This window comes from Chenopodium album, chromosome 10 (assembly GCF_948465745.1).
Source record: "Chenopodium album chromosome 10, dcCheAlbu1.1, whole genome shotgun sequence".
In the NCBI taxonomy this organism is placed as follows: domain Eukaryota; kingdom Viridiplantae; phylum Streptophyta; class Magnoliopsida; order Caryophyllales; family Amaranthaceae; genus Chenopodium; species Chenopodium album.
In genome coordinates, this window is record NC_137843.1 from 2,816,655 (window position 1) to 2,838,808 (window position 22,154).

General features: G+C 33.8%; 2 protein-coding genes across 4 annotated transcripts; both read left to right on the forward strand.

Annotated features, from left to right (window-relative positions):
* The first annotated feature begins 2,027 nt into the window (after positions 1-2,027).
* Positions 2,028-10,760, forward strand: LOC145561941 (uncharacterized). Of its 2 annotated transcripts, none has more exons than XM_081622077.1 (3): positions 2,028-2,097; positions 5,667-7,461; positions 8,889-10,760. In XM_081622077.1, the coding sequence occupies exons 2-3, from the start codon at positions 5,671-5,673 to the stop codon at positions 10,725-10,727; spliced, it is 3,630 nt and encodes a 1,209-aa protein (XP_081478203.1). In that variant the 5' UTR covers positions 2,028-2,097; positions 5,667-5,670; the 3' UTR covers positions 10,728-10,760. The 2 variants fall into 2 exon arrangements, with proteins under 2 accessions (XP_081478203.1, XP_081478202.1); XM_081622076.1 differs by lacking the exon at positions 2,028-2,097 and adding an exon at positions 4,716-4,946.
* Positions 10,761-17,388: 6,628 nt separating this feature from the next.
* On the forward strand, positions 17,389-22,154 carry LOC145563107 (uncharacterized). 2 transcript variants are annotated; one of them, XM_081623518.1, is made up of 11 exons: positions 17,389-17,640; positions 17,773-17,872; positions 18,303-18,386; positions 18,483-18,599; positions 18,788-19,465; positions 19,551-19,858; positions 19,950-20,049; positions 20,125-20,184; positions 20,729-20,812; positions 20,944-21,060; positions 21,569-22,154. In XM_081623518.1, the coding sequence occupies exons 2-11, from the start codon at positions 17,813-17,815 to the stop codon at positions 21,869-21,871; spliced, it is 1,911 nt and encodes a 636-aa protein (XP_081479644.1). In that variant the 5' UTR covers positions 17,389-17,640; positions 17,773-17,812; the 3' UTR covers positions 21,872-22,154. The 2 variants fall into 2 exon arrangements, with proteins under 2 accessions (XP_081479644.1, XP_081479643.1); XM_081623517.1 differs by having other exon boundaries at positions 17,389-17,872.

Below are 22,154 nucleotides of genomic sequence, written 5' to 3' on the forward strand. Positions count from 1 at the left end.
TAAAGAGCTATAATAGGGTTTGAAGTTTTGAACCTATGAGGCCAAACCTTACCACTAGGATAAACTTACCTTAATTAGGAATTTATTTTATACCTAACCATAGTACCAAACACTAAGATGAATTAAAAATTTTATACATATTTTTTTATCAGTAAGAATTTTGTACGTTTTGCTTTCAACCAAATATTTGTGTCTTTTCTTTTTTGTTTTTTTTTTTTTTTTTTTTTTTTTTTTTTTTTTTTTTTTTTTGGTTCCCTTTATTTCCTTGTTTATCGAGTTCAACCAAATATTTGTACCTTAAATAGAATAATAAAACTCCGCAATGACGTGCTTCAACATAACATTGCTTAGGAATTAGAATTAAACAATTCTTTGAAAAAAATAAAAAAAAACAAAAGAATTAAACAATTTTTTGATTCATGCCACTTTAAACATCCAATCACGAAGTATTTAGATGTCAATGATTCCATCCAAAAGTTGAATTATTGGCACAAATGAATCTTTTAGGATGGGCCCCAACAGGCCAACATGTTACGGTATAATAAAAAAAAGAATAAGTTAATTTGAGTATTACGATTAACAACTTGAAATTTAAAATGAACATGACATCTAATGATCAATAAGACCACTAATTAAACCTATCAATTATGATATTTTCATTTTCAACCCTTTATTATTTTCGTACGAAGTAACTTTATATTCGATACTACAGAGCAACATTTCTAAAATCCCTTCAAAGCAGTATCTTTTTGTCAAAAATAAGTACTAACATACATTCTATTCATACATCTAATTAATTGTGTTACTTATTCAATCGTGATCGATTTTGATCATATTTCAATCTACTATTTATTTTTGGTTCAGCTTGGTTTGATTCAATTTCACCGAGCGTTTGAGGTTATGCTCAAATTTTAACACCTTGCTTTCTCTTAACTTACTTAATAGGAATAATTTGAGTTCGAACTAAACTTAATTAGCTCAATTTGATAAATTATAAATCACATTCTACCTGGCCTCTAAGCCCAATAAAATACTAATGTTGTTGTTAGTTGTTAGTCTTGTTACTCAACTATATATAGTATAATTTGGTTAGGAAACCTATATTTCTAACTAATAGAGTATAAAACATATTCCTGAGCCTTAACCATCAGCTTAAGTGATAGAGTATAAAACATATTCCTAGGCCTTAACCATCAGCTTAAGCTTTTGGTTAAGGTCCAACAATATGTTTTATAATCTATCACTAACATTAGTCATCCAATTGATACCTTAATTATTAGTCTACATATGGATAAATGATATATAATGTTCACATTATATATGTGTTAAACATTGGATTTAATTTTGACTCAAGTCCAAGCTAAAACTTGGCTCATTAACTAATTAAGAATAAATCCTTAGTCAAATTTGACTAAATTAATTATGAGCTGTTCATGAGAAATTATACTTATATCCATCCCTTTAGTTCCTTACACCTAAGAAACAAGGGATGAAAAGTTCAAAACTCTAAAAAGCACCAACCAAAAACAAGTATCTTGTTTATCATCCACTTCTTGTAACCCATAAACTAGGTGCACAATACACTATATAACATCCGGTTTATTTCATACACAATCATACACGGTTGAATAATTGTTATAATAAATTTTTGGAAAAGTGAGTATTATGTGTGGTTTGTATATAAAAAAAAATTAAAGGTGATAAGTAACATAATATCTATAAATCTAGTTGTTGTTATGACGAATATAAGTAAACTATATCGGTACATAAATAATTAAAGAGAGTAACAAGAAAAGAACATGCATCTTGCGCAATTTGATGGAACTTCAATTCCAAAACCTCCTTTTTTAATCCAATTTAAAATCAATAACTTAGTAGTCAATTTATTATTTTAAATAAAATTGACACGTGTCACTTGATATATAGTCACTTCCAGCACACAATTCCGTCTAGGCTAGGTCAATTAGTCTTTGTGTATATATATATCATCATTTTGCTATGCCTGCCACTGCTTACACTTGGATGCTGTTATTTCATTTCCAGTCGTTCTTGAGTCTTGAGCTTTAGAGATTTTTCTTCGCTTCAAATTAATCGAAGGTAAATCACAACTCCAATTTTGTGTTTTATTTTTTTAATTATTCTTTGTTAGTTCTTTTACATCACATTGATTAGAGTCTGAATAATGTATGAGTTTATAAAAAATCTGCACATTTTGGTATGTAAGTGAGATTTAATTTTGATTTCAATTGATTTGGCACTTGGAATTGATATTCAATCTTTTCGATTGCCTTTCTTTATATATGAATTACTCTGATATTGATTTACAAGCATTTAGTGTTATGCGGTGAAACAAAGATTTCAAAATCGATAGGTTTATTTTTTTGAGCGTCATTATCTAAATTAATTCTAAAGGTATTGATTTTGATTAGTGAACACTTATTGTAAGTTTTTTTGAATTAGTTTATTCATTGAGCAATTAATTCAATATGTGTTTGTGGGTCAAATCTGTTTGTTGTATGATACATACAATCCCATGAATTTAAATTAAGTGAAAATATCATTATGTATATTTGTTCCACCCATGTATAAATTTGCTTGTCAAAAGTTAAAAATTAAGTATGAAATTTACTCTTTTTTTTTTTTTTTTTAAAAAAAAGTAAAGTTAAGAAGTTGGAAGGTAGTGATGGAGGGGGCATTGTTAAGCCATAGTGTGTATATATAGCTATTGGGCCGTGTACATGTTCCGAACCCTAACTTGATAAGTTGTATATATATGTGTGTATACGCTAATACGAAATTACACGATTCTATTCTCACTAAAACTCTCTTAATTCTCTATTATTGACATGGTATCAGAGCTAATATACTCTAGACACTAAAACCCCTAAATTTCTACCCTAAATTTCTGAATTTTTTTTCTGAATTTCCATTCTCATTACTAAATTTGCTACTCTGAATTATCATTCTACTCTGTATTCATATTCTTCTCTGAATTTCGGCTTAACACTTGCTTTCTTCCTCCTCTACAATTCTCTTTATCAACAATGGTGAATGAAGGTTTGCAACGACACGCTAAATCGCAATTAGTTTGCACTCACTGCAAGCGCTCGGGTCACGATTATGGTGGCTGTTTTCTTGTCCACGGCCTCCCCGATTGGTGGCTGGAAAAATATGGTCATAAGGGGCATCCTTCCTCTCCGACCGCTGCTACTGGTCCGGCGACTGCTCCTGTTCCGGCGGTGGCTACTGTTTCTTCTCCCGCTGCCACTTCGCTGCTTCCCCTGTCACAGCCTTCGCCAGCACGCGGGGCTACCCTGCGGGTCTGTCCTGCGGGTGCTGCTACAGCCTTTGACACTCTGCCAGGCCGCGGGGATATCCCGCGACCCCACCCCACGGCTGGTGCTTCCTCTTTTGTTGCTGCTTGTTCTCGGTCTCATACTACTACTAATGCCTCTTCTATTTTGGGTGTATTCGATCCTACTACTAATTCTATGGCTACTAATTCTCTATCTTTCTCATGGATTATTGACACCGGTGCATCCCATCATGTTACCGGCAATGAAAACTTTTTACAAGATGCTCACTCTATTATCTCTTGTCCCGTTGGTCTTCCCGATGGTGCTAAGGCCATGGCTACTAAGGAGGGTCGTGTTGTTCTGTCGAATGACATTGCTCTTGAAAATGTTCTATTTGTTCCGCAATTGAATTGCAATTTGATTTCGGTGTCTAAGTTGATTGATGACTCTAATTGCTTTGTCCGATTCACTAATTCTCTTTGTGCTATACAGGATCAATCCTCGGGGAGCTTAATTGGAGGCGGTGAACGGATAGATGGACTATATTATTTCCGGCGTCTCCCAAAAGTGTGTGCTCTCACGGGTTCGGACATTTCTACATTCGAGTTGTGGCATCGTCGTTTGGGGCATCCGTCGGAGAATGAAATAACTAAACATTATGAAAAAGCCTTCAACATCTTGTATTGTTGATATGTAACTCGTTACAAAAGTGAGTGTATCACTTGTTAAATGAGCAAGCAAGCCTAAAAATAAGCTTAATTGAATGCTGGTTATTATGAAGCAATTGCAGAAATGTGTTGCAAATGACTTGTATAAATATCTTGTAAAATTAAGATCAGCTCTCCCCATAATTTGATAAAAGTAAGCATTTTAGACCATTCAAGAACATACAATTAGCGAGTACTGATCATTACATAACATATGTAGGGTCTTTTTTTCATTTATATCCTTCTAAAGATGATGATAATATGAAGACACCTAAACAAAAGTGGTTGAAGGTGTCATACACATTTTCATTAAGTATGAGGTAGATAATTAGATAGTCATAATCTCATAACTCTAACATTGCAATGTTGTGCATTGAAAATTTGATACAACACTCATCTACAATTGACTCCTACATACTTTTCTAATAGGAGTAAAATTAATTATACTACTAACTTTTTTACTTATCAAGATCATAGTCACTTTCACCTTTCATCACCTTTGAAACTTACTAATTAAAAAAAATGACCATATTCCAATAATTTAAACCTTCTTAAAAAAGAGTGAAAAAACAGGGGTTATTTTCAAACATTGACTAATCCACCCCTATTACCTTAAACCAAAGATTCCAAAAAAGTGATTAAAAACAGAATATTGAGAAGGATAAAATTGTCAATTCTTTTGGAAAAATATTCTCTCTCCTCCTCACTTTTCCCACCACCTCTCTTGTCCATTCTTCAAGGCCACTCGCTTCTATCTTCAGGTGGCGGATGCCATTTTCGGCCCAAAATCCACAATATCAAAAAAACAATTTCTATTTTTTGAAAAATAAAGGGAAAAACAGAGAGCCTCCAATATACTTTTAGGTCAAATGGTATCGTTGATTTGGTATTCAAGACCCTAATCACAAATTATTCTTTGTTTTTCCAGAGTTCAGCTCAACTGGTTAGTAGTTGTTTAACCAATATATTTTCTTAAGCTTAATCTTTATCATATTCTGCTTATATATTTGAAGTATGATATTCTATATTTAGTAGTATGTCTGGGATTTTTATTGCTTATTTTAGCATCAGCAAAACTGGGTATTTCTTCTTTCAGATAATCATGTACTGGGTGTTGGTTATATGATGGAAATTAGTTGATTTTTTGAAGTTTTGGGTGGTCAATATGAGTTGGTTATGTGAACTTAGTGTATAATACTTGCTAATTAATATAATATGAATGAAAGATTAATGATTTTAATAACAGAATACTTGTCATATAAATTTTGTGGTATGCTAATTTATTCCATCTTATTGAAGAATTGCGTTCAAATGGGTCCTCCTTTCCCTTATTTTTTTAATTTTAATTTATTTATTTTTGGGTGGGGAAAGGGGATTAGATGATGATGTGGTAATTTGGGTGACGTTCATATAATCAGGAATGGTGTTTTTTTGGTTTGATTATTTTTCATATTTGGTTGTTAGAAATTTGTTCTTGAGGCTACAAACTATATATTTGGTGTTACTTGCAATTAATTCTTCTGTGGTGTTGGTGCCATGTGGTCGTGTTCATATATGTTAGGTGGTTATGAGTTTATGACCAAAATATGGTATGGATAGTTCTACAAAAGTTCAAGGAATACAATTGAGCTAGTTATAGACACTTATGCATTTATTGATACAGGGACATGGTGCATCCTGCGTATAGGTTCTTCATATGGGTGAGCGTGATTGTTATATTTTGCACCCTTGTTTGTGTGGATGGATGTGAGAAATGTCCTCAGACACCTTTGAGTAATGATGCCTGTGGCTCTTACTCAAGGTATCTCAGTTTGAATCATGGTTCAGGGGATCAAAAGATGGTGCCTCTTAACGACGATGATGGTTGTTGGTCTGAATTGCTTCACTTCTTTTCGATTAATAGTGGTTTTTGGTCAGAAGCACAGTGTTTGAAGCCGGGAGACTTGGATATAAACAGGATTGATTCAGGAGCTGCGCTGCGTAGACAATCAATAAGGTCAGATGGTAATGTTAGTAGATCATCAGATGGTGTTGTATTTCGCTTATCTGATGGGGGCAGTGTTACCTGTTCTTTAAATTTCTTAGAGTTTGGCCATGATAAGTTAACTCCAATTGTGAATGGTGCTGACCAAACTGTTCTTTCTTCCTGTAGAGGACATTTACTTGGCCAAAAAGAAAAAAGTTTTAGCCTATGGAACATAGATGTAGAAAAGTATACATTCTCAGATTCTTCTTCTCCTTGTGTCAGTATTGGCCCTAGTAAACTGAATTGGGGACAGAACTATTTATATCATATTTCTGTAGCTTCCCTGACCTTAATGAATCTCTGCGATGAACGTGTTCTAAAGGTTTACAAACCTTTTACTACTGATTCACAGTTCTTTCCGTTCAATTTTAGCGAGGTAGTATTAGGACCTGGCGAAGTTACTTCCTTATCTTTCGCTTACTTACCGAATGAGTTGGGGTTGTCTTCTGCTGAAGTGATTTTGCCGACAAGTTTGGGTGGTTTCTTGGTAGTGGCTAAGGGTTCTGCTGTTGAATCTCCTTATAAACTGATTCCCTTGGTTGGCTTGGATACTTCTTCTGGTGAGTGGTTGAGTAGGAAATTGTCCATATCTAATCCTTTCGATGAAACCATTGACCTGGAGGAAGTAACTTTATTGTTTTCAGTATTTGAAGGTAGTGGTTCTCTTTTAGTAGAGTCAATCTGCAGGAAACAGAATCCTAAAGGTTTTAGCAAGTTTAGCTTTTCCAGTGACAAGTTACTAAATGGTGATACTGAACAATCAGACTCTATAATTATGACAGTTAGGCCTCTTGCCAACTGGTTAATTAGTCCTCATAAATCTCAAAGTGTTTTGGAAATGGCCTTTTCACCTGATTCGGAAAGAAAGGTTGTAGGTGCAATTTGTATGGAATTGTTTAGACCCCTGAGAGATGAGAAGGATATGCTTGTGATTCCGTTTGAATCAGAACTGAAGAAGACAGAACCCTGGAAAGATACAACTTCTTCACTTTCAGTATCTATGGAGGCTGTTGGTCTTTGTGACACAAGTGAAACCACTATTTCTGTATCAGTAAGAAACAGAGCTTTAACTTTGCTGAAGATTGTTAAAATTAATGAAGCTGTTGACAGCAGAAAAATCCTTAAGATAAAGTACCTGGAGGGACTCCTACTTTTTCCTGGCTCTATTTCACAGGTAGCAATAGTGACCTATAAATCCTCAAATATTGAGTATGATTCCTTTCTTGAGATTCCAGGTGTAAGCACAAGCTGCAAGCTAGAAATACTGGTGAATGACTCAACTAGCCCTCTCATTGAGGTTCCTTGCCTGAATATTTTTGATGTATGTCCCAGACAACAGCGGAGATCATCTTCTCATATTTCTGACATTGCTGATCTTAGCAATAGAAAAGTACCTCTGACCAACACTGAAAAGACTCCAGTATTAACAAAGGTATGAACAAACTGTGCTTACTGCCTTATTATCTTGACCCACTCTTTGGTTGCTGACTTGCTGCTGCTCCTTGACATGCATAAGTTTGTTTTTCCTTATTGTTAGTGTTGAGGTCTTCTGCTTTTCATGAATGAGTTGGACTTGCTTTCTTCTTGTGTCCTTTTCCTAACTACTTCATTGCTTTTCATACATATTAGTGCTAATAGACATCGACTCGTATCTTACAGGTTCAATGCATAAGTTGACAGAATTAATTAGCGACTAGAAAGAAATTTGACTTGGTCTTGTACTAGTGTTTATCAAATGTGTTGCTGCCTTTGTCTATTTGCTATTATTATCATGTCTTTTTGCAACATACGTTATGGGCTCAGAGAAATAAGTGATCTTTTTTCCTCTAAACATGAAATAATAATTAAGGCCCCGTTCACTTTGCCTTATTTTTGCTGAACTGAAATTATTTTCATAGAACTGAAATTAATTTTGCTGAACTAAAATTAATTTTACTGAACTGAAATTATTTTTATTGAGCTGGAATTATTTTTACTGACACCCTATTATATTTTTTCTTTGAAGTTACTGATTTTTATTGAATCGAAATTTTTTTTGTTGAACTGAACTTATTTTTATTTACTGAACTAAAATTATTTTTACTGAAGTGAAATTATTTTTACTGAATATTATTTTTTTAAGGTGAGGTGAACAGGGCCTAAGAGGCCTCACTTGTCCTTTTTGCATTCTTTGAATATTTTTAATCCTGCCTGCTTCTTGACATATTCCTTTAGGGTACTTTTTGTGATTCAATTGACTCTTTGGGGTGTATTTGTCGAAGCACCTAAAGTAGCTAACCCTAGCTATCCATACTCTGATATGCACACCTTAACTAGAAGTCTAGAACAGCTTCCACTCCCATCACCTTTCTTGGATGGGATGGTTCACTGCTTCAGTACTTCCCTTGCCATGTCATGTGTGTGTTCTGTGGCTGATGAATAAGGACCTGGTTTACTAATGCTAATGTTTCATACTTTTGTGATGATTGCTCTTAGCATACCAAACATGTGGGAAATAGAGGCATGCTCTCGTTTACTTCTGTTTCAACCTGACAAAGCATTTGTGCACAAGCTACAAGTAGCTCTACTAGTTCATCTTGCTCATCTAGCAGATGATTATGCAGGACCTACCAAGCAAAGTACAGAATTAATTCATGGTTATGCTTTACAAAATATTTTTTTTGGAAACCATGTTGCCCCAAATGTACAAAACATGACTGTGAAGTTGTTTCAACTTTTTAGATGTCGCTTTCTAAGCTCCTATGTTTTCTGTGTACCCCTTCTTATCTATATGCTCTTATAAGTTTGCTTTTCCATGTTTAAGTAATAACACTTTCCTGTCAATAAATAAATAACACTTATCTTTTTTGCTACATGAAGGCATTGGATGGTGCAGTGAAAGATGAATTTTTTCATGAAGAGTGGAGAACTCAGAGCTCAATGAGTGGGCTTTATCTGCTTGACAACCACGAGCTCCTTTTCCCGCTGCTCCCAGTTGGGAAATATTATGCTAAGTCAATTACGGTCAGAAATCCCAGCCAGCAACCTGTCGTAGTGCAGCTTATACTAAACTCGATAGAAACTGTTGATAATTGCAAAACCTGTTATGTTCATCAACAGACACCTTCTGCAAGTAGCTCTACCTGTAATGATTCCACCAGGATGAGTATGTGTGGGTTTTCAGTAGCAGACGGTACAGTTACAGAGGCCTTTCTACATCCAAATGGCACAGCATCATTGGGTCCTATCTATTTTCATCCTTCAGATAGATGTGAATGGAAGAGCTCGGCGTTCATAAGGAGTAATCTTTCTGGTCTGGAGATATTATCTCTGCATGGATCGGGTGGATCTTTTTCCTTAGTCTTGCTTGAGGGTTCAGAACTTGTGCAGAGATTGGATTTTACTATGAACTATCCTCTAAATATATCCAACAATGAGGATGCTATATCTGCCTGTCGTAAGCCATTATTAAAGAAGGTCTTTGCTTTTAATGCAGGTGATTACCCTGTCAATGTCAAGAGAATAGATGTCTCAGGGAGAAAATGTGGATTGGATGGTTTTGTTGTACATAATTGCCAGGGTTTTTCTCTGAAACCTGGAGAATCTTCGGAGCTTGGGCTATCATACCAACCAGATCTTTCTGGGCCTGTGGTACAACGGGAGCTCGAATTGATTCTGGATGCTGGAATACTTGTAATACCAATGCAAGCAAGTATACCTCCAAATTCACTTAATGTATGTGTAGATTCCTTCTTTTGGTCTCCTGTAAAATGTTGCTTGGCAATCGGTTTTGTCATAATCTTACTCTCTCTCTTTCGTTTCAAAATGCCCTCTGAAACTATGGATTCCTCAATTGAAGGAGAGAAGAGATCCATTCCTGTTGTAAGGCCTACAGATAAGTCATCATCAACCGTGTCTATCAGTAAGGAGAATCGTAAGGGTACTAAACCAGCTAAAACAGGTCATGTGAAACAAGTAATCATTGCAGAACATACAGATCGATTTGTGGCTTGCCGAGCTGAGAATACACCTTTATCAGAACATACTAATCGAGCTGTCAAGAATGCTTGCAAACCTGAGGTAGCACAACCTGATTCTCTGACAATCAAAACTCGTAAGGAAAAGAGAAGGCGTTCTAGGAAGAGGCATGCACTTATTGAAGTTTCCAGCAGCCAAAGTGGGAATTCTACACCATCATCACCTCTGTCTCCCATCACAACTCTCTCTCCTCCAGAAACGTGCTCCCCATCTCCGAAGAAATTGCAACCTAATGATTGTTTCAGCTGTGAACCGCTAGCATCAGCAAGAGTTCTTGAAATGCAGAGTCAGAATCTTATTTCTACCCAACAAAAACCCCCTGGTGGATCCATGAAGACGGAAAGCCAAGCTATACTTTTGCCTTCTGCTTCATGTCCTAGGACGTATATTTCTCCTTCCAGGTTGGCAATGGAACCGCATGCTCGAGCTCCTGGACCAAAGATTCATCCCCCCAAAGCAGTGCAACCGGAGGAAAATGTGAGGGCAGAGGAAGATAGGTTTACTTATGATATATGGGGTAACCATTTTTCTGGACTTCATCTTTGTAGGTCTAATAGTTCATTAACCATGACCTCCGAAGCTGTAGGTCATTCTAATAGCTTCTTTCTTCGAGGTCCTCAACAAACTCTCATTGCAAACTCTCGGCCTCCATCTGTAAGTAGTTTCTGTGATGAAGGTTAATAATATATCAGAAAAATAATCATCTTTTTTTTTTGGTAGTAGTACTGCAGTAGACTTGCACATAAAGATACATGAAATTTATATGCCATAGCGATAGAAATACTAGGGAAAAACAACCTATGGTAAATGATAAGTATACATAATCCGTTCCTTTAATATTGCAACGTGTACAAGATTTTAAGTAGTGGGAAAGAAGGAATAGAGAGATAAAATTATAAATTTATACATGTAACAATCCCAGAATTCACCCACTTAACTGCCCCTGCTTGGTTCATTTAAGGTTGAAACTAGAAAGCAATTGAAAACATAATAGCCCAATTTCATCGGTCGCTTTGTGTCTGGTATGTGTGCATACCGTTGGTATTCTTTCCAAATTTATGCTAAAATGACAACCATTTAGTGGCTCTCTTCACTTTACGACAAAGGGAAATCATCAAGATGAAGGTGAAATTCGGGTAGATAAAAGAAGAATTATAACTTAACATTCATGAGTTTTGTTAATCAGTAGCTATCTTAGGAAGAAAATGTGCATAATTACCTGAATTACTCAACAATTGTAGTTATCAAAAACACCAGATTTTCAAATAATACGGTACCTCATCATTATTGGAACATCCCCAACAATGAATGGGATGGTTAAATAAAGACAGATTATATCTGTTTCCCTGCATTAAACTAACGGCCGTATAGAAAATAAGGACATCAAACATAGAAATGTAAAGAAGTGAAGATGATGGGCGTACCTTTAAAACACCCGGGACTTGAGATCGAATCCTTCCTAATATTCTTCTATCTCTTACGAGATCAATTGTTTTGTTTACTTTAATTTTACCATACCAAATCATAAGTTTTTGCTAGAGTTAAACATAGAACTACTAAACATAGTTAAGCAAGCATTAATAATACTGATCGACACGCGATTTTGTATTTGTTATCTAAATTAATACTCTCATATTTAATACGTGTACACTTGGTGTACAAAAAATTCTTATACACCAAGCTCCCTATTGGTTGAAAGAGAATTTTATTTCGAAGTGGGTCATCCTTCTTTTCCTTTTGCTCTTGTCTTGACTGAGTTGGCGACATTTTATTGGTGGTGTATAACGAAATCTTGTATACAAATATCCTTTCTCATATTTACATGTTATTAAGGGTGATACATACCATTACTATGATATATTGCCTTAATCATGCATGCATATATGACGCACTAATACTGGATTAATATTATTAAGTTGAGTAGTTAATTAGGATTGAATGACGTACGTACAGACGTGCATGAGTTGTTAATTGATGCAATTCTACCAATATCGGCCTCTTAAGTGTTGCCAATATCAATTACGTGACACTAATTTGTAAATTACGGGTAACGTCCCTTTCTTAATGATATGAAGCTGTGATTTCCACTGAAATTATATCCATCTATCTATCCCAAATTGTTTTTTCCTGTTTGAACTTCATTTAAGTTTAAAAGACCAAGCCTCTGATTATGACTACTAGTGTTCCAAGATCTGATCTGATAGCTATTTTAGGTCCCAATTTGTTTCTTCTTATGAGTTTTCATCTTGTTTGACTTTACTTGTGGACTTGTGGTCCGCTTGGTAATTAAAAGCTCGTAGATAATGGTAACGAGTTTGTATTAATTAATACTCATTAAGTCACAAGTATGTGTACGGTTTTTATATTACCGATATATAACTAAACTAAAATAAATTAAGATTGGTACAAATATATTACAATGGGCATTTACATAATCACATTGGACAAGTACATGTATACGACATGATCATACAAACTCATTACCGTTACCTCAAAATATGAATCAATATCCCACAGACCATCAGTGTACATAACATGTTTCAGTCTAACTCCTTTCCATTACATAAGACATAAAAAAGGTACCGAGGCAAAAAAAAAAAATGATGAGCTTCAAGTAGCATTAACTTGTTGCTGTGGCTGAATGTAGCATGCATCATTACACTGGAAACCTGGTGTTTACCAAGATAGTGGATAGTAGTGGTCCAATTTTGTACGTGCTTGCAAAAGTTACGTCGTGGTCTGACCAATATATGTACATTGATCGATCACATAGCAAATTAAATACAATATAAACTTATATAGGGGACCTAATTTAATACAAGTAAATTTTTGCATGAAATGGGCATATGTAAGAATTGAGTAGCTTTCATGGTTTGCTGGTGCTTTGTTGTGAAAGCTGAAGGTATAATGGATTAATGGTTACTGATTTGGACGAAGGGCAGTCGTGTAATCATAAAGGGCGACATTGTTACAATATTATGGATGTGAAATAAAGTTTCTCTTTAGTATGGCTAAGGTGGAGTGAAAAGGAAGGCATATAAATGATATGATATACCGAGCTTTTGATGATAATTAAGATGAGCGGACTCGCAAGCTTTGCAGGTTACTTGAACTTGACTCGGTCTAACTACAATTTGAGTAAAATCTAATTAGAACTCCATTCGAATCTATAATCGATTGAGCTAATTTGAAAAATTCATGATTTAAGAAATTAAAGTACTTATTATATGATAACTTTCTTATTGGGAGCTCTTAAACATAATTATCTATGTGACTGTTTATAAAGTATTTCGTCTTGTAATAGAAAGTGAGTCATGATTATAAATTAGATATTTTTTTTACTTTCAAGACTATCGTTAAACAAGCTAAGTTAAGCTCTACTCTAATCAACTTATAATTGAATTGACTCGTTCAGTTATTATAATATATCATCCTCAAATGACCATGTGGCAATTATTCAAGTAATAGGGATGGAGAAACGAAATAGGCTGTCTTTGCCTTCATTTCGTAGCAAAAGAAGAAGAGGGGAGAAGGGAACCAATGAACCATGAATGCAAATGAAAGAGAAATAACAAAATAAACAACCAAGAAAGAGTAATAAAATGTATAAAAACAGAATGATAATGGTATGTAGTGGTAAGTTTTGGTATAAAAGCAAAGGTTGTCCCGTAAAAAGGGTTTGATTACCCTTAGCAGTTCTGAAAGAGTTGGAAGGCATTATGTTTTATTATATAATGTAATGTGGTGGTCCATATTATATTATCATCACCCTTACCATGTAATGTAATGTGTCCACATGTATTTCTAATACTTTATTTAGTGCCTTTGGTGGCCCCTCTTTTGGCCTTTTTATCACTTTACTTTTTCTTTTTTTTTTTTCTTGTAACCGAATTATTGAAGATTGGCCGAATGGCTATCCAACCTTATGTTTTTTTTTTTCAATAAGCTAATCACCATTTGATCACTACTAGCAATGGAGCACAAATGCACAACGTCATGGGACGGCGATCCTCAAGATTTAATTTAAGTCAGCCTTTTATTTATTACACTAAGCATTATATACGGTATAATAAGAAAATTAACATACAACGATATTGATCTACACCAGATCATTTGTGTCTATAGACACACGAACATGAAAAATTACTCATACATTTAGGACTATAGGTAGATTTGAAGTCTTGGAGGTTTATAATTAGTAATACTTGTATATTTCTTTGTTATTCTCCCAATCAAATTATTAATAGATAAGATGTTAGGTAAGGACGTGGTAGCTTGGTATAATGAATTTGTACGTTTTGTTATGTTTTTATCCTTTAATGACCGTATTTTACCTGTATCTTATCTAGATTAGTAGATTACTACTCGAAATTAGATAGTAACTCTTAAAAAGTTTTGACATTAGATTGTATCCCTAAAATATCTCATTGTTGAAGCCCTACACATTAGTTATAGAGATATTTCAATACTTCTTCTGCTCACAATTATGTGCAATAAAGAAATATGTTATATCTCACAAATAATACCCCTTTATTGCACATAATTGCGGGTGGAGGAAGTATATGCTAATGCTAATGTTATTAACAAATTGAATCGAATTCTTCTATTTCTTAACTCAAACAATAATTGACTTTATTATATTATTCAAATATTATATTTGTTCATTGAAATTTTAAATTTTATAATGAAATAAAAGGTGTACAATTATTTGTTATCAAATATACATTAATATCAATCAAACAATTATTAAATTTATGAAACTTATATTTATATATACCTTATATTATATTGCTAATAAAATGAGGTCAAAAATTTATAAATGATATGTCAAAAGTCAAATATTATAAAAATTAATACTTGTAATAATGATGATAAAATATATCCGAATAATCGGGTTTACTTAATTTCATTATTATCCTCAAATCCAGAATGCTAGAATAAATTTATTAATTATTTAATTACACAAGCCTACAAAAAAAAAAAAAAAAAAACAGTGGCATTCTTGCAAATATTCGTGGTAAATTATTTTTCACTAGCTAGCTGCCTAGCTTCTAAACCTAGCATACAAAATAATTAAGTGAGTAATTAATTACAGTTGCAATAATTAGTTACAGAGTATAATTACCTACCTGGAGCTGTTTTAGAATCTTTCCTTGCTAATCATTAAATGGCACGTTTGGTTGCTTGGTTTATAAGTCAATTTGCCACATCTAATTAAATTCCGTCCGGCTAATTAATTATCATTAATGCGGTACGTCGTTGTCCAACTTGTTATTCAGCAGCGATAATCTACTCTTAATTATTATAATTAATTAATTAATATAATCATTTTCATGTGGGAACCAATGTGATTTGTTATACAAAATAATTGAGTTATTATATATTGATGGCTTCACTTAGACTAGTTAGATATGATAAGCTTTGAAAGGTTATAATAATATACTATCCCACTCACTGATTAGTGACGATGACATAGTTGCATTAGTACTAATGATCCGAATCTCCCTTATTTTTGGCGTGTCAACGTACGGACTACGGAGAACCTAAAATCTTCATACACAATTTTGTATTAATGCAATTAATGATTAGATTAAAGCCGCTAGAAAAAAGCCACAATTAAATTGAAATCCTAAGCTAAAGACTAAAGGAAGGATGACTAAGGATGTGTTATATTGATTTGAGTTTTACTTATACTCCGTACGAATTTATGTTATTAGAATATATTTTAGTTGTAAAATAAACTTAAAGTCTTTATCAAAACATATTTTAGTTATAAATTTAATTTTATTAGAGCTTATTTTAATTGTAAATTGTTTCCGTGTAAGTTAATATATAAACTAAAGCTGATTGATTTGTCATTTTCCGTATAATGATTCTTGTAAAGTAAGAAGTAATCCATCCATGGTCGTAAAAATAAATGACAACTTTTAGATCTAAATAAACACGTTTATTGGTAATCTATGATGTGACATAGACTAAGTACTCCGTATTCTGTAGGAGGTAGCAAAGAAAAGGCAATAGCTTTTGTGAAGTGGGTTAAAGTAATAAGCTTTAAAGTTTAGATAGGCTTTAGCAAAAGATTATTATAGTTGGTAAAATAATTGGAGCACGCTGGGGTATTCATGATGAAACAAGGTTGGCGTCACAGTCACAGTCACACACTCACAAACATACACTAAAAATATGGAACTATTCTTACATTGTCTACCACTCACTCACTCAATTTCTCCGGTAATTAAAATTCTAAGGAGTACTAATATCATAATCCTAGCAGCTTTTAGCTTTTAGTAGCTTTTTAGCATGAGCTCTCCAAATTCCAAAGACAAAGACAATGTCTTGCCTCTCTCACCTCCATACCCCACTCTCTTTGCCAGATCACCCCTTTTCCACCTCTCTTTGCCATTCTTTCATTTTTACACCAACATTTTTTTTAATATTCCTATCAATTTATTATTACATTACATTACAGGTTCTTTTTCATAAACATTGCACCATCCAAATTTGTGAATAACTAATTTTTATGGATGACTTTTGAGCGGCCACAATAAAATTGTGACCATTATCATAAATTAAATCACAACCGTTTTTTATTGACTAACATGAATCGCTGATATGGTTTAATTTTTATTTTATTTTATTTTTGAAGATTTTAATTATAAAAAAAAAAATACGTAAAAGAAAATACTCCAAATACTACATCATATACTATTCAATTAGTTAAATTTATCATAGATCATAATCAGGTTCAAATTGATCAGAGCAAGAAATAAGCATCTCAATGATCCAAACCAATTGGCCACCATTAAGTCCTTTGAATTAGACTAGCGACAAATCGACCTTGGCCAAATCTTCTAAACAATCTGATTTTTCCAATTATTCTCCAGCATTTTTCTTAAGTAGGGAGTGATATGGGTGAACAAAGATTGAAAAAAAAGAAGTGAAGGGAAAAAATTATTGAGTAAACAATGAAGAAACTTAAGAGAAACTAATAACAACGTGATTTTTTTTTTTTTGGTCACTGTTTTTTTTTTCAAAATTAAATAAAAGAAATCAACGACTTAAATTAGTCAATAAAAATAAACGGATATGATTTGATTTTATATAATGGCCACAATTTTACTGTGGCCATTTGAAAACTATCCAACTTTTATGCTATTCGGCTAATTTAAATTATCTTTTAGTTCATCTTAATTTATACTTTTAATATAGTATTTATATAGAGTATTCTACTCAATAAACAAAATTAATGTTATGTTAAAAAGTGTGAAACACCGAAACTCCAAATAGTACAATATTTGTAAGACAGACATATATAAATAAACAAACATAAACATAAAAATTGTAATAGTACTTGAATATAATACTCCAAAACCTATTGAACACCGTTTAAGTTCAATCACTTTAATTCGTCGTCTTCCTACACCCCCCCTCTCCCTTCTTATTCTTCTGCTATTTCAGATTTTTTTTTATATTTTACGTTTTATATTACAAAGTACGAAGTATAAAGTATCATTTTGATCTTCTTCCAAAGGAATATAAAAAACCAGGATCAGAAAAATTCAACAAAAAAATCAACCCACATTTTTGTTTCTGGGTATCTTTTCAACTCTATTCAAACTCTTTCCCGCTCTGTAATACATTACTCTCATTTCATTTCATAAATTTAAAATACCCACTATTCTTATTTTTCTGCAATTTATTTTGACAATAAATTAAAAAAAAATAGCTTAAATGGTGAAGTGCATGCTGCCCATCAAGTAAACAAGATGAACACTAAAGCTCGCACGTCTCAACAGATTCGAAAACACCCTTTAAATCGTCAAAATGTATGAATCTTCTACTTCTCTGTATATTTTTTTAATAGTTGTTTTTGTTAATAATTTTTTAAATTTTTATGAGTTGATTTTTCTGTTCTTCCCAGCTGTCAGTTGAAAATTTCTTGGTGGGTCTGTTAATTTGATATACAATGTTACAATCTGAATTTTAGTTGGCAAATGGGTATTTTGTAAATCTGGGTTTTCAAAAGATTAAATCTTTCTTTCTGGGTTTCTGCAATTTTATCTGGAAAAAGATAGAAATTCCTTATCTTTTGAGCTACAGAAAGTAAGCTAGCAAAACACATAACTGTCTTTTTCTATTTTTATATCATTCTTATCTTTATTTTTTTTAATTGAAAAAAAAAAAAAAGATTTTTGCTGGGTTTTGCAGTTGATATCATTTATAATTTTTTTTTTCCAAATTTGGCATTTTTTACAGGAGAATAAGGTGCAGATGCAGGGAACTAGATCACCAAGTGGAAACCAAAAGAGCAAAGAGAGGAAATTGGCATTATTGCAAGATGTAATTAGCATTTCCCATTTTTTTTTTTTAAAAAACATTTTTTTATAATTTTTTTTGATTTTTTGTTCAATTTATGAATTGAGGATTGGAATTCAGGTTGACAGATTGAAGAAGAAGCTCAGAGATGAAGAAAACATTCATAGGGCCCTACAAAGAGCCTTTAATAGACCTTTAGGTGCTCTTCCTCGTTTGCCACCTTATCTCCCTCCAAATGTAAGTAACACTATTTTTAATGAAGTATTGGATCTTTGTTTTAATATATAGATTAATGTTTTCATTTCATTTGATGATTGTTGGAAGGAATTGAGCTTAAGTTGTTTAATGATTATAATTTTGAGTGTTTGTGTGGAGTTTTGTAAATGGAGTAAATTTGAATTCCTAAAGGGTTGTTTTGATTTCAGACACAGGAGCTTCTTGCAGAGATTGCTGTCCTGGAAGAGGAGGTGGTTCGGCTCGAAGAGCAGGTTGTGACTTTCAGGCATAATTTATATGAGGAAGCTGTATTCATTTGTTCAAAGAGGAAATTGGAGAGTCCTGTGGATTACTACGAGCGAATATTGAGTAGATGTTCGTCTAAAGATGAGCATTCTGATTCAGAGATATCTCCAATATCAGTTGCCAGAACGGCGTCAACTTCATCTGACATTGTGTCTGATCGTTCTTCGCTGTCACTAGCTAGAACCACCTCAACGTCATCTGATATTGTTTCAGATCAAACACCGCAGAATTCTAGTGATTTGGTTAATAGGAAAGGTGTAGTGGATGAACCTAATTCGACTGCAGATTCTCTGGAAAATTGCAAACAGAAAGAAAATAAAACACTTTGCAATTCCAATAGTAGGAATACAAACATTAAAACTCGTCATATTAGGAGAAATTCTGGTGATTTGATGAATGGGAAACAAGGTTTGAGTAATCATGATTTTTCCTTGGAGTTAATGAAGAAGGAGAAAGGAGAAGGTGATCAGAAGTGTTCTATTAACTTCAGAAACATTGAATTCTCAGAAAGGAAACTTTCCAGGGTCAAGACACCGGTTAAGAAGTCTTCTTTCAAGCGTCAACCATCTCAGAAACAGCAGGTATATTTGTCTGCGATGCTAGTTACAAGTTGGAACATGAAACATGTTCTATACTGCCATGATTCTGACATTGTTTGTCTTTCAGCCAGTAAACAAAGAATCAGGAGGAGACAGCGAGCCGAACAAGATCTCAGAAGATATATTGAAGTGTTTGTGTAGCATTTATATAAGGATGGGCGCAACAAATGATAAAGGAACTCAGTTGGACACATCGCCATTATCATTTGTTTCTCGACAAAAGAAGAAAGATTTGGAGTTTCAGGATCCTTATGGAGCTTCTGTAGAAATCAAGGCTAGAGATATTGGTGCTTACAAGAATTTCTGCTTAATTGATGCTATCTCGTTTGATCTGAAACGGAAAAGAAATGCTCTTTTCTTGCTTCATAAACTCAAGTTAGTTGCTGCATTTCCTTATATTCACTATCTACATTTGGATTGATTGCCTATTAGCATTTTTACTTAGCTTAATTATGGGTGTTACTAGGCTCCTCCTTGGAAAGCTTGCCAGAGTCAGCTTGGACGGTCTTAGCCACCAGCATAAGCTTGCATTCTGGATTAACACTTACAATGCCTGCTTGATGAATGTAAGGTCTCAATGCCAAGTACTATCTTGAAACTCTCAACTTTTGTGCTTTGTGCTAAGGTTATGTCACTTTCAGGCTTTTCTGGAGCATGGAATACCTGAGAGTCCAGAAAAGGTTGTATTGCTGATGCGTGAGGTAAAATTTCTTGAGGCTGAGCTAGTTTTCATTGTAATATTGTATCAGAATGTTCCTTTTACAAGTACTGTTGGCTAAACTTCGATAGGTTTTATTAGATCCTCAAACATTTTTACAGTACTGAATGCAAGAGGTAGATTTTCTTATACATACCTTAAAACGAATTCAGATATCTCTCCAGCTGGCCATTGTTAGGCCACTTTGTCGATGCATATTAGTATACATAAAACCACAGCTAAGATTCCTATTATACGAAGGAAAAAATAGATAATGTAATGAGTAGCTTAGTTTATCAGGTGCCTCTGGTGTCGGGTTCTAACTGCCATTTAAAGAACATGCAGCTGTGCTCATCATCTCTTTTATATAGATACTACTGTACCTGTATGAGTCACTTAGGTACATTTGTATGATATTCTTTTCTATATGTTAAAAAATGCTAGTTGTCTGATAATAGCTTTAATGTATCTTAGGAAATGGTATAGTATGGAATTCTTTCACTGCAACTGTTTATAAGTAAATTTAACCTGTTTTGAAATTTTGATAGGCAACGATAACAGTGGGAGGCCAGAGAATGAATGCAATCACAATCGAGCATTTTATTTTAAGATTACCATACTATTTAAAACAGGTAACCGACACTATCTTTGTTACAATCTTCCAAACAGAGATCAACTTGATGCTTACTGTTTAGTAAATCAGCATCCAAGGATGTCATGTATTCTGACCTTGCTAATTTGCTATATTTTTCCTTCTCAACAGGGTGGCAGAAAATCTGCCAAGGGTGATGACCTAAAGGCAAGCGAGATGTTTGGTTTGGAGTGTGTAGAACCATTGGTCACGTTTGCCTTATCCTGTGGAAGTTGGTCATCTCCTGTTGTAAGTTTTCCCATTACCTTAGCATTTGATTTGGTAACTTAAAGCATCTGAAATAAGTACTTCAAAATGCCCTTGTAAAATTGATTTTGGCAACAGTTCTTTCACGTTTGCATGAAGTAATAGTGTTCGACTAAGAAACCTGATTGCTTGGTCCCAAACATGGGAGATATGGAGAAAATATACTCCCTTCGTCCCAAATTTCCAAATTAATATGTACACTAGAGATTTGCACAGAGATAAAAATGGTAAAAAGAGAAGAGAGTAACTTGTGGGTGAGTGTAGAGCCCAAATTTAGAGAAAAAGTAGAGAGAAAAAACTTACTGATAGCAGAATGTACAGAGAATACAGGACATCTGAAAACGGATTAGGTATGCAACTTAAATGGGGACAATGGAAACTGAGTGTATTGCTCATGAGGTCTCTTAATAGAACCTCATAGTACCAATAATTCCCTCTTATGTTGCAAATTCACCCTTTGCTCATTGTGATTGTGTCTTGTTAAACATAGGTGAGGATGTACACAGCATCTCAAATTGAAAGTGAATTGGAAGTAGCAAAGAAAGAGTATCTCCAGGCGGCAGTTGGAGTGTCAAAGAATGACAAGCTCTTAATACCGAAGCTGTTGGATTGGTATCAACTTGACTTTGCGAAGAATTTAGACTCATTGGTTGATTGGATTTGTCTCCAGTTACCTGATGAGCTCAGGAAAGAAGCATTTAGCTGTCTTGAGAGAAAAGAAAAAGTTAATCTTTCAGATTTAGTAGAAGTGGTACCATATGATTTCAGTTTCAGGTACATTATACATCCATAGCTTTTTTGTGCTATTTTAGATTTCATTTCCAGCCCCTGGAGCAATTAGCAGGCCTGTAATTTACAAGTAAAAAATTACACAGAAGTATATAGAATTTTTTTTGGTTTATTATATCAAATTCTTTTTTTAGTTGGTTTTTGTGAGGCTGCGAAGTAGGTACCTCTATATCTCCACAAACGGAGCCTCTGTATTGATTTGATTATTTCATTTGATATATGTAATTAAGTTCTTTTCAATTGCTATTTTACATCATTTACTGTCAAAGTTACGATTTAGTATAAAA